This window comes from Octopus sinensis, linkage group LG9 (assembly GCF_006345805.1).
Source record: "Octopus sinensis linkage group LG9, ASM634580v1, whole genome shotgun sequence".
NCBI lineage: Eukaryota > Metazoa > Mollusca > Cephalopoda > Octopoda > Octopodidae > Octopus > Octopus sinensis.
Window position 1 is genome coordinate 95,029,262 of NC_043005.1, and position 13,707 is coordinate 95,042,968.

Sequence of the window (13,707 nt, forward strand, 5' to 3'; positions counted from 1 at the left end):
GCCAACACTGATTGCCAACCGATGGTAGAGAACAAGCATATACATACATACACACACACATTCACTCACTCACACACTCTCTCACACATACACACTCACACAAACACACACAGAGTCTTCAAAACTACATATGATGGAATGGTGTACATTCATACAGACACAAATGTATATATACATGCATACACACATGGTGAATATGACAAGATATTTACCATACGATAACAAAGACAGTATTCAAAATAGCTAAAAGCGAAATTATAAAATAAAAATGAAAATTTATACATATCATTTCCCTACTCAAGTTTTATTTGAATCATTCAGTTGCTATGTATGTATGTATGTATGTATGTATGTATGTATGTATGTATGTATGTATGTATGTATGTATGTATGTATGCAGGCATGTGTGTATGTATGTCTGTTCGATCACAGCACCAATAACAGTTAAGCTTCGTGCAATGGCCATACTCGATAACGAGGGGGCAGCCATCATGTGAGTGTGTGTGTCTGCATATACATGTCTATGTATATAAACGACGTAGTAGTAGTAGTAGTAGTAGTAGTAGTAGTAGTAGTAGTAGTAGTAGTAGTAGTAGTTTTTGTGACTACTTGCTTTACTACAAAGAATTACGACAGAAATTAATACTACATCAAACAAGAACGATATGATATTAATTCATTATATTACAGAATATGATATTACATTATATTTCACTCACGCACACTCACACGCACACTCACAGACATACTCACACACATACATACACTCACAGTTACACATACACCCTTATATATATATATGTGTGTGTGTGTATGCATGTATGCATATATGTATACATATGTTGGGCTGTCAAATAAATTCAGTTTTCTTATTTTTTAATTTTTACTTGGCACTCCATCATATATCTGAATAGAGGTAAAATTTATTCAAATGCCAAAGATGATAAACAAGATGACGAACACAGTTGCAAAAAATTATATATATATATATATGTATATATATACATATATATATATATATATATATATATATATATATATATATATATATATATATATATATATATATATATATATATATATATATGTATGTATATATATATATATATATATTTACATACATACATACAGACATATATATGTATATATATAGATATACAAACAAACATATATATACTTATATGTATGTATGTATGTATGTATGTATGTATGTATGTATGTATGTATGTATATATATATATATATATATATATAGTAAATCCAAAAAAGGACAAACACAAAAAAAGAACAACGCGAAGACGTGGTACATGTAACGCATTAGCAGAACTCAGAGAAGGGAAGCAAGATGGTTTAAGGTTTCGAGCAGACGCTCTTCTTCGGAAACAGAGGAAAATCCAATAGAAGGGAAGATGGAGGAAGAAAATCGCCAACGATTCACATGTGGTTACATTTTGAAATGACCGGAAGGGAATGGGTGAAGAAAAAGTTCTTTCTAAGACAGGAAAGTGTAAGAGAAGGTATGTGTGTGTATGTGCGGGCATGTGCGTGCGCGCAAGTCTCTGTGTGTGTGTGTGTGTGTGCGTAATAGCATTTTTCTTGGACAATCAATAAGTTGAAAGGGTTAGTTTTAAGGTTAGTATTAGGGTTAGTTTTAAGGTTATGGTTAGTTTTAGGGTTAGGGTTAGGTTTAGTTAGATGGTGTGCACTCGCTTTGCCTTCGCTCATTTTATGATGTGATATACGACAGAAATAATTGTAAACTATAGAGCAAATATGTTTAAGACGTATACAAGTTTTGTTATTTTATTTTTGTCTTCATTTTACAGAGAAAATAAATTGTAGAACATATAATTCAGTGGCTATTTGGACCCTCGTATCATTAATAATACCTGACTGGCAAAAGCAAATTACCTGCCCTTGTATCGTCCGACATGTTTGTTTATATTTGCGAGTGCCCGTTTTCCGTTTGTTTTATTTCTTAGCATAAAATATTTAAAAATGCATAAATCTTTCTAATATTTTGCATACATCATTTATTTTGTATATATTTTCCATTTTCATAACTCTTTTTTAATTACTTTCTATTTTCTTGGAGAGGTGCGTTTTTAAAGAAGCGCCAAGAATCCAAAACAAATGCCAAATGGCTACAGAAATTTCCCTATTCCCCGGAATACCGAGAAATAAGTAGTCCAACGAAGCCTGCAATAACAATTTTCAACAATAATTCTCAACAACAGTTTACAACAAATAACAGAGTTTCAACAATAAAAGCGATAACTCACAGAGCACAAAGTAAACACGACCGAAGGCTTCAAACCGGAAGCAAGCTTCTTACCACGCAGTTATGCCTGCGCCTTTATCTAAAACCTTTTGCAAATATTTCTTGATAGAGTTGCATTAGTTGGAAACAGATTTTATTAGCAAGTGTTAACTATTTAAGAAATTTTCTTTTATTTAACAGAATATCACTAACCATTGTGGAAGAAGTTTCTATATAACATTTTGTGTCCAGTGTGAATTTTGTGTGTTAGCGCTTTCGTTTTTCAACTTTTCAAACGCACTAAGGGTAGTGACATTTTGTTAAGTGAAAGAAATTTTTAGATAATAACTTTTTAAAAAACCTTTTTCTAATTACGAGGGGCGTTCAATAAGTAATGCCCCTGACCCACTTCCCATAGCAGTAGAGCAACGAAACTTGGCACAGTTATTAGTCTTTTTCTACATAGGAACCACCCAGAGTTACGCATTTCTCCCATCGTTTGATGCGGCTCTGGAGACCGTTTTTGTAGAAGAACCCAGCTTGGTCCTCCAACCTCAACGTGACTTCAGAAATCAAGGCTGCATCATCTGGGAAACGCTTTCCTTTCAAAAACAACTTCATGATTGGGAAGAGGTGAAAATCAGAGGGTGCAAGGTCATAGCCATACGCCGGTGCTTCTGATCTGGCGACAAGCGAGTTGTGGACCGGAGCGTTGTCCTGCAGGAGGAGGATGCCTTTGCTGATCTTGCCCCACCTCTTGATTTTGATAACTTCTCTTAATTTCCTCAAAAGTGAAGCATAATAGGCTCCTGCAATTGTGGTACCCTTTGCCAGGAAATCTGTCATCACTACTCCGTCCTGGTCCCAGAAGACTGTGAGCATGACCTTGCCAGCGGAGGGCTGCACCCTTGCATTCTTTGGAGGGGGTGAGTCACGGTGCTTCCACTGCATTGACTGGGATTTGGTCTCTGGATCATCGTGATGGACCCAGGTTTCATCCTGTGTAATCAGTCTTTTGAAAAATTTTGACTCATCTTCTTGGCACATCTCCAAATTCACCCTCGAGCACTCGACGCGTTCTTGCTTCTGGAAAGGCGTGAGCAACCTGGGAATCCATCTGGTAGACACCTTTTGCATATGCAAATGGTCATGAATGATAGTTTCCACAGACCCGGTTCTAATCTTGACCTCATGGGCTATTTGGCGAATAGTTATGCGTCGATCTTCCAAAATGGCAGCCTCAACTTGACGGACAGATGCCTCATCAATGGCAGAAGGGGGCGACCAGATCAGGGAGCTGTTTCCACAGAGTTACGACCATGTTTGAATTCACGATGCCAGCGTTTTACAAGGTCATATGATGGGGCATCATCACCATAAGTTACTTTCAATTCATCAAAAGTCTCCCGTGGTGTGCGTCCTTTCAAATACAAAAACCGGATCACTGCTCGACACTCAACAGGCTCCATTTCACACTTGACTCGGTTCAAACACCTGTAAATCAGAAACCACAATTAATTCAGAGCTGTAATTTGCCACTTACTCTATAGAGATATAAATGATTGCACATGCAAAATTTCAGCTAGATCAAACAACTGCAAGTGGGTCAGAGGCATTACTTATTGAACGTCCCTCGTATATATACGTGTGTATGGGAGCTGTATGTATGTGTGTGCGCACGCGCGTGTATGTATCTGTCTGCCAGTCTGTTCCGGGCAGATATGTGCTGTGATGTAGAAAAACTCGGATTTGGGGACCGAAGGAGAAGTAAGTCCACTGGGAATAAGGGATCCTTGAACTTTGTCAAGGCATGCTTCTAGGACAGGTTCTCAACCATTTTTTTTATATATGGACCCCTTTGATTATTATTGTATTTTGGTGGACCCCGTAGCCATTCGATGTTTCCAAATTAGTTTTATAGAAATTTCTTTCACAGTTCCTATTGTTTTTCATACATTAACTTGTGTAGGTTAAACTATGTAAAATGTTTGAGAAAGAAACCCAGCTGTTTCTTCCAATATATACATCAAAGCCAAAATTATTTCAGTTTCCCTTGAAATACTATTGTGGTACCCCAATCTACTATTTTGCTGCGTGGACCCCTCCAAAAATCTTTTATGGATCGTCAGGAGTCATATGGACCCTAGTTGAGAACCACTGCTAGGAGAAGGATAATTTGTATATAAAACCCGCAGTTCTACTGAGCGAGACATCTTGCACTTTGCTTGTCACTGGACTTCTTGGTATTGTTTTTGAGAGGCGTTGCACAAGCTGCACTCCACTCATCGAACATTGCTGACATTCAACGATGGTCATGCACGTCTAACGAGTAGACAATCATTATATGTATATCTCTGTTTGGCTTCGTCTCCAACCATTACTTGGCAACCGGCGTTTACGACCCCGAAATCTAACACTTCAGCAAAAGAGAGCGACAAAACAAGTACCAAGTTTGAAAAATAAGTGACACGGTCGATTTCTTCGACTAAAACATTTCAAGTCTGTGCTCCAGCATGGCCTTAGTCCAATAAGTGAAACAAAAAGTATCTTTATCTTTTTTTCTTTTACTTGTTTCAGTCAGCTGACTGCGGCCATGCTAGAGTACCGCCTTCAAGAGTTTTAATTGAACAAATCGACTCAATGGCTTCCTTTTGTTAAGCATATTACTTATTCTATCAGCTTATTTTGCCAAACCGCTACGTTACGGGGACGTAAACTCACCAGCACTGGTTGTCAAGCGGTGATGGCGGACAAGCACACACATACATACATGCATACATGCATACATACATACATACATACATACATACAAACCTACATACATACATGCATACATGCATGCATACATACATACATACATACATACATGCATGCATGCATGCATACATACATACATATATGCATGCATGCATACATACATACATACATACATACATACATGCATACATACATGCATACATACATACATACATACATACATGCATGCATGCATACATACATGCATGCATGCATGCATACATACATACATGCATGCATGCATGCATGCATGCATACATACATACATACATACATACATACATACATACATACATGCATACATACATACATATATGCATGCATGCATGCATACATACATACATATATACATACATACATACATACATGCATACATACATGCATACATACATACATACATACATACATACATACATACATGCATGCATGCATACATACATGCATGCATGCATGCATACATACATACATGCATGCATGCATGCATGCATACATACATACATACATACATACATACATACATACATACATACATACATACATGCATGCATACATACATATATACATACATACATGCATGCATACATACATACATGCATGCATACATACATACATACATACATACATACATACATGCAAGCATACATACATATATACATACATACATGCATACATACATACATACATGCATGCATACATACATACATACATACATACATACATACATACATACATACATACATGCATGCATGCATGCATACATACATATATACATACATACATGCATGCATACATACATACATGCATGCATACATACATACATACATACATACATACATACATACATACATACATACATACATACATACATACATACATGCATGCAAGCATACATACATATATACATACATACATACATGCATACATACATACATACATGCATGCATGCATACATACATACATACATACATACATACATACATACATACATACATACATACATACATACATACATACATACATACATGCATGCATGCATACATACATATATACATACATACATACATACATACATACATACATACATACATACATACATACATACATACATACATACATGCATGCATGCATGCATACATACATATATACATACATACATGCATGCATACATACATACATGCATACATACATACATACATACATGCATGCATGCATACATACATATATACATACATACATGCAAGCATACATACATATATACATACATACATACATGCATACATACATACATGCATGCATACATACATACATGCATGCATACATACATACATACATACATACATACATGCATACATACATACATACATACATACATATTTACATACATACATACATACATACATACATACATACATACATACATACATACATACATATTTACATACATTCATACATACATACATACATACATACATATATTTCCATTAATTCCGACGTATACGTTCAGTATCAGAGCATTGTGGACTTGTTATTTCGAATAGCTTTTGGCGTGTTGTAGGGTCTACCAGATAAATCCATCGTGAAGGTCATACCCATTTCTTTATTTCGGCTATTCGCAAGCAGTTTTTCCTCGTGGTTTAATCAAAATAGAACGTATGGTTTACATTTACAAGACTGGAAGAACTGAAGACAGACTCTTTACTGTTCGACCAATCCCTCAACTTCTTCAAATTCCTCTTGGAGAGAAGAAAGCGAACAAGGAAATAGAAATGTTACACTTCAGTGAATTTGCCAAAAGATCGTTGAGGAAAGTGGGGAATACCCGCTTGGATAGGCCTTTCACTGTCAGCATGTGCCTGTATCCGGAAAACATGAGTGGGAAGGGCTCTTGCACTTGGTATATATGTTAATCCTGGATACGTGGGATTCCTTGATCTTTTTCTAAGTTGCTATCTCCCTATTGGGACACCTCCGGTCCTACACAACCCAAATCTGTATTTATATATTTACTTGTTAATTTTCTTTATCTCTATAGCCTTCGCCGTCGAGGCAGATAAAGGAATTATTATCATTACTATGGCGAGTTGGCAGAATCGTTACCACGTCGGGTAAAGTTCTTAGCGTTATCTCGTCCGTCTTTACGTTCTGAGTTCAAGTTCCGCCGAGGTCGACTTTGCCTTTCATCCTTTCGGGATCGATCAATTAAGTACCGGTCATACACTGTGGTCGATGCGATCGACTTATCCACTCCCCCCAAATTCAGGCCTTGTGCCTATAGTAGAAGGAGTTAATAATATTAATTTTACATGCAGTCGACAGAATAGCAGAATCGATAGAGATCAGTGACATTATTGTTCAGCTTGAAGGCCTTCTGTATGATGGTACTAGTATAAAAATATGGAGACCGCTAGAGATTTCTGGAAGAATGGAATTCTGGGGAAACGCGATTGAACAACATGGATGTGTTTCTTTTATTAATTTATTTTTATTTTTATAATCTGGGTTTTATAAGGTTAATGATACAGGGAAATATGGCGATATCGGATTCACTTGGCTTTGAAAATGTCTATAATGTGTTAGTTTGGAGAAGCAGAGGCTATCGTAGAAGAAGCAGAACAGACAGACAGAGGAGGATGCGTAACTTCCGGTTGTTGTTGTTCCTGTTGTTGCTGCTGTTGATGTTGCTGTTGAGCGAACGGTCTGCGTCCCAGAGCTCGCAAGATGGGAGAAGTCCAAAACGTGGTCCTTTGCTATTCGTAAGACCCGCAGAAGAGAAAGCAGGTCAACCCCCAACACCGAGAGCATCGACGGATGGATGAATGCGCATCCAGGCTCAGCGGTTGCGTAGGAAGTCGGGGATGCTGTTGCTGCTCTTGCGTTGTTGATTTTATTGTTGTCGCTATTATTGGTGTGTTGTTGGTGTTTAACACTACACGAACTCTGATCGAGTGAACCAACTTATGAAAGACGTTTCAGATGTGACCATCTCGTCGTTTGATACATCAGGACTACTTTGTCCTGTGTATCCTGTGACTCGTGCGGTGCAGAATGAATACAATATTCGTTCTGTACTGCGAGTCACCGGTGATAAAAGTGCTATAAATTAATGTGGTGAACTGGAACATATATATAGTGCAAGACTTTACAAAGTCGCATAATTTTATAACAAAATTAGAAAGTTGATGCAAAAGAAAATATGGCGCAAAATGCGCTTGGTAAGCAAGTATTAAAACAACAGAGCAGTGGTTCTCAAACGATGCACCACATGGGGTAACTACGTATACTGCGGACTTAAAGGCGTGGCTGTGTGGTAAGAAGCTTGCTTCCCAACCACATGGTTCCTGGTTCAGTCCCACTACAAATGGGGCGGCATTTCTGGGTCTACTTCATAAGCCTGTATAGGTTGTGTAAGCTCCGGAAATGGAGACGCAAAATAAAAGGTTGACCCGAAGGGTACACATTCGAGCTACGCTAGTAGCGTTGGCCCAAGTTTTGTTATTGAAAACGGTGAACTATGCGGAAGCCCGTCAGAGTACCTATAATTCAAAGAACCAGGTGCTATTAAGTTAGACGTGGCCTGGGCCAACACTGGCCAAAACCTTTCTAAATTATTCTAAGTTACTGACTCATCGCTGATTCTATCGGAAGATTACGTTAATGGTACACGCATCTTTGGAATACTCAGCCATTTACACGCGAATTCAATGAGTAGGTAGTTCAGTTGATCGGGTAACTGAATGCTCATTGTCGAAAGCGACTGAGATCCATTTACTATGAAGTTTGAAGAAAACGTCGCATTCATGTCTATTGAGCTCTTACACACACACACACATTTTCTGTCTGTCTGTCTGTCTCCTCTCTCTCCCTCTTTCTTTACTCTCTCTCTCTCTCTCTCTCTCTCTCTCTCTCTCTCTCTCTCTCTCACTCTCTCTCTCTCTCACTTTCTGCTACCATGTGGCTGCGTGTGTTCGCGTGTGTATTCAATAAACATACTACATACAATGAATGCCTACTGAAATTTACCGAGGGGAAAAAGGTACTTAACATTGCTGTCGCGTGGTTTACATGGAGCTAATTCGTTTAATCTCTCCCCCCCTCTCTCTCTCACACACACATACACACACCAACACATAGAAGTATATGTTTATGTATGTGCTTGTATGTATGAGTATTTCTCTCTCTCATTCTTTCTTTCGCCCTCTCTCTTCTCCTCTACTAGAGTGCGAGCGTGTGTGTGTGTGAGTGTGTGTATGTGTGTTGTACAGAAACACACACAGAACACACATATACGCACACCTATACATGTACATATAAATAGATGTATATGTGTCTATGTGTGTATTCGTATGTGTGCGCATAGGGGCATGTGTGTATAGTGCTTGTTTCTCTCTTTCTCTCCTCTCTGTCTCTCTCTCCCTCACGTTCGCTCTGTGTGTGCGTGCGTGTGTGTGTGTGTGTGTGTGTGTGCGTGTGTGTACAAGCAGTTCCGTCCATCCCGTCTTCAGACCTCTCTTTAACTTTCCCGCGCTCTCTTTCACACTTTCCTTCATATCATCCTTTCACTCGCTTCATCTTTGTTCTTCGCTCTTTCCTCCCTCGCCGACACACACACTTCTTCTTGCTCCCTTTACTTATCCTCCTACTTTCCCCTATTTTTCTCATTCTTCCCTCTTCTCTACCTTCATTCATCTTTATCTCTTTTCTTCTCTTTATCTCTCACTTTCTCTCTCTGTCTCTTTCTCTTTCTCTCTCTCTCTCTCTCTCTCTCTCTTTTCTCTTCTCCTGCTACTCATAGATGTCATCCAGTTTATCTTCACAAACGCTCCACTTACACTCCCTGCTATCCGTATACAGCTAGACAAACATACAAATTACACGCATACACACACAGACGCACACATACACATTATTATACAAGTGTATATGTGTGTGTGTACGAACTTCCAAACATACACATACATTTGAGCACATTTACACAATTTTATACCACTCACTGTAATTCAAACACACACACATATATACACATACATACATACATACATACATACATACATACATACATACATAGACACACACACACACACACACATCGAACACAATTTACATAATGTATATACATATGCATTAAAGTGTGTATTTATATATATATATATACATCTTAAACATGCACCTATATACATTTATAAATATTTAAAAGAAACCATAAACAACTCCAAACCTACCTACGTAAACACAAACACGCACACACACACACACACACACACACACACACACACACACACTCACACACACACAAGTATTCCGTATACGCATATATATATATACGCTGGCTTGTACATATAGCGGAGTTCACCATTCCGCTGGACCACACTCGCTTCTAAACAACCCTCACACACAGAACGGCGCCAAAACCTTAACATGGATCTTATAGTCAGGAATTTCTTTCGTCCGGTGAGATTTTAATATAGTATTGCCATTGACTTAATCATAATTTCCATTATCACTAACTGTAGAAACTAATACTTATATTGTTTCAAAATAGAAACCATTATTATTATTATTATTATTATTATTATTATTATTATTATTATTATTATTATTATGTTTATATATGTGTGCGTTGATGTTTTTTTTTATTTTTTTGTAAGCCTGTTAGCCACAAGATTGATGGATGAGATTATAATATAATGTTAGAAATTAAATACTATTGGTACGCTTGTGCGTATATGTACATGTTTCATAGACACACGCACATACACACACACATGCATACATACATACATACGCACATATATATTTACATACATACATATATATATATATATATATATATATATATATATATATCGCAAATTATACAACTATATATCCCAATGTAAGAGTTGTAAATACATTAAAAATACATTTTTTATGGTGTGCATGCCATTATCTTTTATTGGACTATCAAAAGTTGACAGTCTTCTCCAGAGTTTCTGCCTGGGTTTGGCTACTCACGACACTCATATACTGCCCAGCTACGGTTGAAACTCTGAGTACACACAATCAACTTTTGTTGTATAATAAATACATAAGGCAGCCAGTTGGCAGGATCTTTAGCACACCGGACTAAATATTTAGCGTCATTTCGTTCGTCTTTTACGTTCTGAATTTAAATTCCCTTAGGTCGATTTTGCCTTCATCCTTTTGGGGTCGATAAAATAACTGAAATTGCTGGCCTTGTGCCAACATTTGAAGCCGAAGCATTCTTTCGATATAACTTGACAAAGTCAAAACATTCCACTTCGAGTATTTCCGTGGGTTGTGGAGTATAGATATAACGAGATTATGCCAGCAATGTCTCATTTTAAAGTTGAAGAAAAAAAGCCTTGCATATTTGTTCTTACCTGTTTCGTTTGTGTATGTAAAATCCGCAAATTTCCAAGCAGAAAACAGAATCGAACTGTCATTTGCTTCCACGGAAATACCCGAAGTGAAATGTTTTGATTTTTGTCGAGTTATATCGAAAGAATGCCGAAGCCGAGATATATAATAAACACACACATGTATACGCACACACATACATATGCGCACTACATTGTTGGGTTTCGATCCAGAATATTCAGCTCAGCATTATTAATTTTTTTTTTTGTACTTTTTCTCCTCCTCCTGAACACAAAAACTTTTATACCTAATCAAAACATACTAAATTTCTCGGGGTCAGTTAAGGAGTCTCTACGTGATCGCTTAAATAACAACCATATCTCCCTATTTCTTAAGAAGACAAGCACACATAAGATAATGTGGTCTCAGACACATTATTGTGTCTAAAAGAAAGATGTTACGGTCACGGCTGGAAGTCCTTTTCATGCATAGTTCTGCTGGAAGAGGATTGTCCTGGGACTAAACAACAATAAATTCTTCCGAGAACATGTCCACGTTACGGTTTCAAGTCCGAGATCGGAATCGAGTACGTATTGTTCCTCGACAGTCTTTCAATGAATCGAGTACACAATTCAATTTCGGTGTTAATTCCCATTTGAAAATGTTACTTCACTAACGCAGTTGAGAGAGGCATAAACGCCATCGCCTCACATTGTCATATATTCAATGGGTGGTCTTTCGTCTAAGTATATAAAATGTCCGACAATAAAATGAATCTTTAATCTTTTACTGGTTTCAGTCATTGGACTGCGACCATACCAGAACATCGATTTGGAAGGTTTTAGTCAAACTGAGTCCAGTACTTATTTTTAAAGACTAGCACTTATTTCTGTCGGTTTCTTATGTCGAACCTCAAACACACACATGCACATCTCTCTCTCTCTCTCTCTCTCTCTCTCTCTCTCTCTCTCTCTCTCTCTCTCTCTCTCTCTCTCTCTCCCTTTCTCTTTCTCTCTCTCCCTTTCTCTTTCTCTCTCTCCCTCTCTCTTTCTCTCTCCCTCTCTCTCTCTCTCTCTCTCTCTCACACACACACACATCGAACTTCCATGCAGTTTCTGTCTACCAAATTCACTCACAAAGTCTTAGTTGGCTCTGGGCTACAGTAGAAAACACTGTCCTAAAGTGTCACGCAGTGGGACTGAACCCGAAGCCACATGTTAAAAAAAAATTCTCTTCACCACACAGCCATGTCTGCTTCTATAGCATAAAGCTGACAGATTGTTCTTTACTTTTCCATTTTTTCTTAATTGAATAATACATATTTAATGGCTGAATGTAGAAAACAAAACTCGTGTAACAATAGCGGAGGACTTCATCATTAATAATAAAGATCTGACTCAAAGGAATTGCCTGTCGATGAGATATTCACCAGATAACTCATGATATTGATTCTATAATTAAGTTTCTTGCAGCTGTCAAATTTCAACATTAATGTCTTATATAATGTTTTTTCGGCTTCGGGATTCTAAGCGGCCCTCACCCACCCCAAAAAATAACGAAAAAAATCATTCGAATTTTAGTGAAAAACAAAAATAATGATTATTCTTGCACTTCGAAAATGGTTTTATAAGTGAAAAATCAATTTCAGTTTCATTCTATTGCCATACATTTTATACACCTAAAACGAAATATTGCCATCCACTGATGAGTTAGTTTGTTCAAAATCATTGGTTTTCTTTGTTTTTTGTTTTGTTTTGTTTTTTTGCTTTGTTTGTTTATCGGTGCTGTCGTTCTTGCAGTGGTGCATGTAGTACAGTGGTAAAGCGTTATGTTTTCTGCCATTCGAGTCTGAAGGAATAACGGTTTCGATTCCTAGTTGGACGACTCCTCTTTTATTCTAATTATTGATTCAATATATTCATCTTTTCCTAGCAGACTCGGGAGAAAGTTTTAAAAATTCGCTTCTCAATCACGTAGATCTGGATTCGGTTACTCTGTGTGGTACCTTCTGCTATCGTTAAAATAAGCACAAGACTTTCAAATAAATACAGGGCCGATACGATTAGCTAAACCTTTGAAGGCGGTGCCCCAACATGGCCACAGTCCAGTGGCCAAAGCTAATAAAGGAATATATATATATATATATATATATATATATATATATATATATATATATATATATATATACACTCACACACACACACACACACACATAAAACAAATTGTTTCTTTTTTAATATTGAACGCCAAACTATATGCTTTATTTATGTTGCTGCCGTCGGAAATATTAGACC

At 37.3% G+C, this 13,707-nt stretch overlaps 1 protein-coding gene across 3 annotated transcripts in view; it reads left to right on the forward strand.

Annotated features, from left to right (window-relative positions):
- LOC115215568 overlaps positions 1 to 13,707 on the forward strand; it is a 107,983-nt gene that overhangs the window by 63,569 nt on the left and 30,707 nt on the right. Inside the window, exon 1 of one of the 3 annotated variants that reach the window (XM_029784769.2) lies at positions 10,268 to 10,504. The exons of the other annotated variants lie outside the window; for them this stretch is intronic. Coding sequence (XP_029640629.1) covers positions 10,472 to 10,504 — 33 coding nt within the window. The 5' untranslated portion in view covers positions 10,268 to 10,471. Of the gene's footprint in view, positions 1 to 10,267; positions 10,505 to 13,707 lie in introns of those variants that run through there. 3 annotated transcript variants of the gene reach the window in all.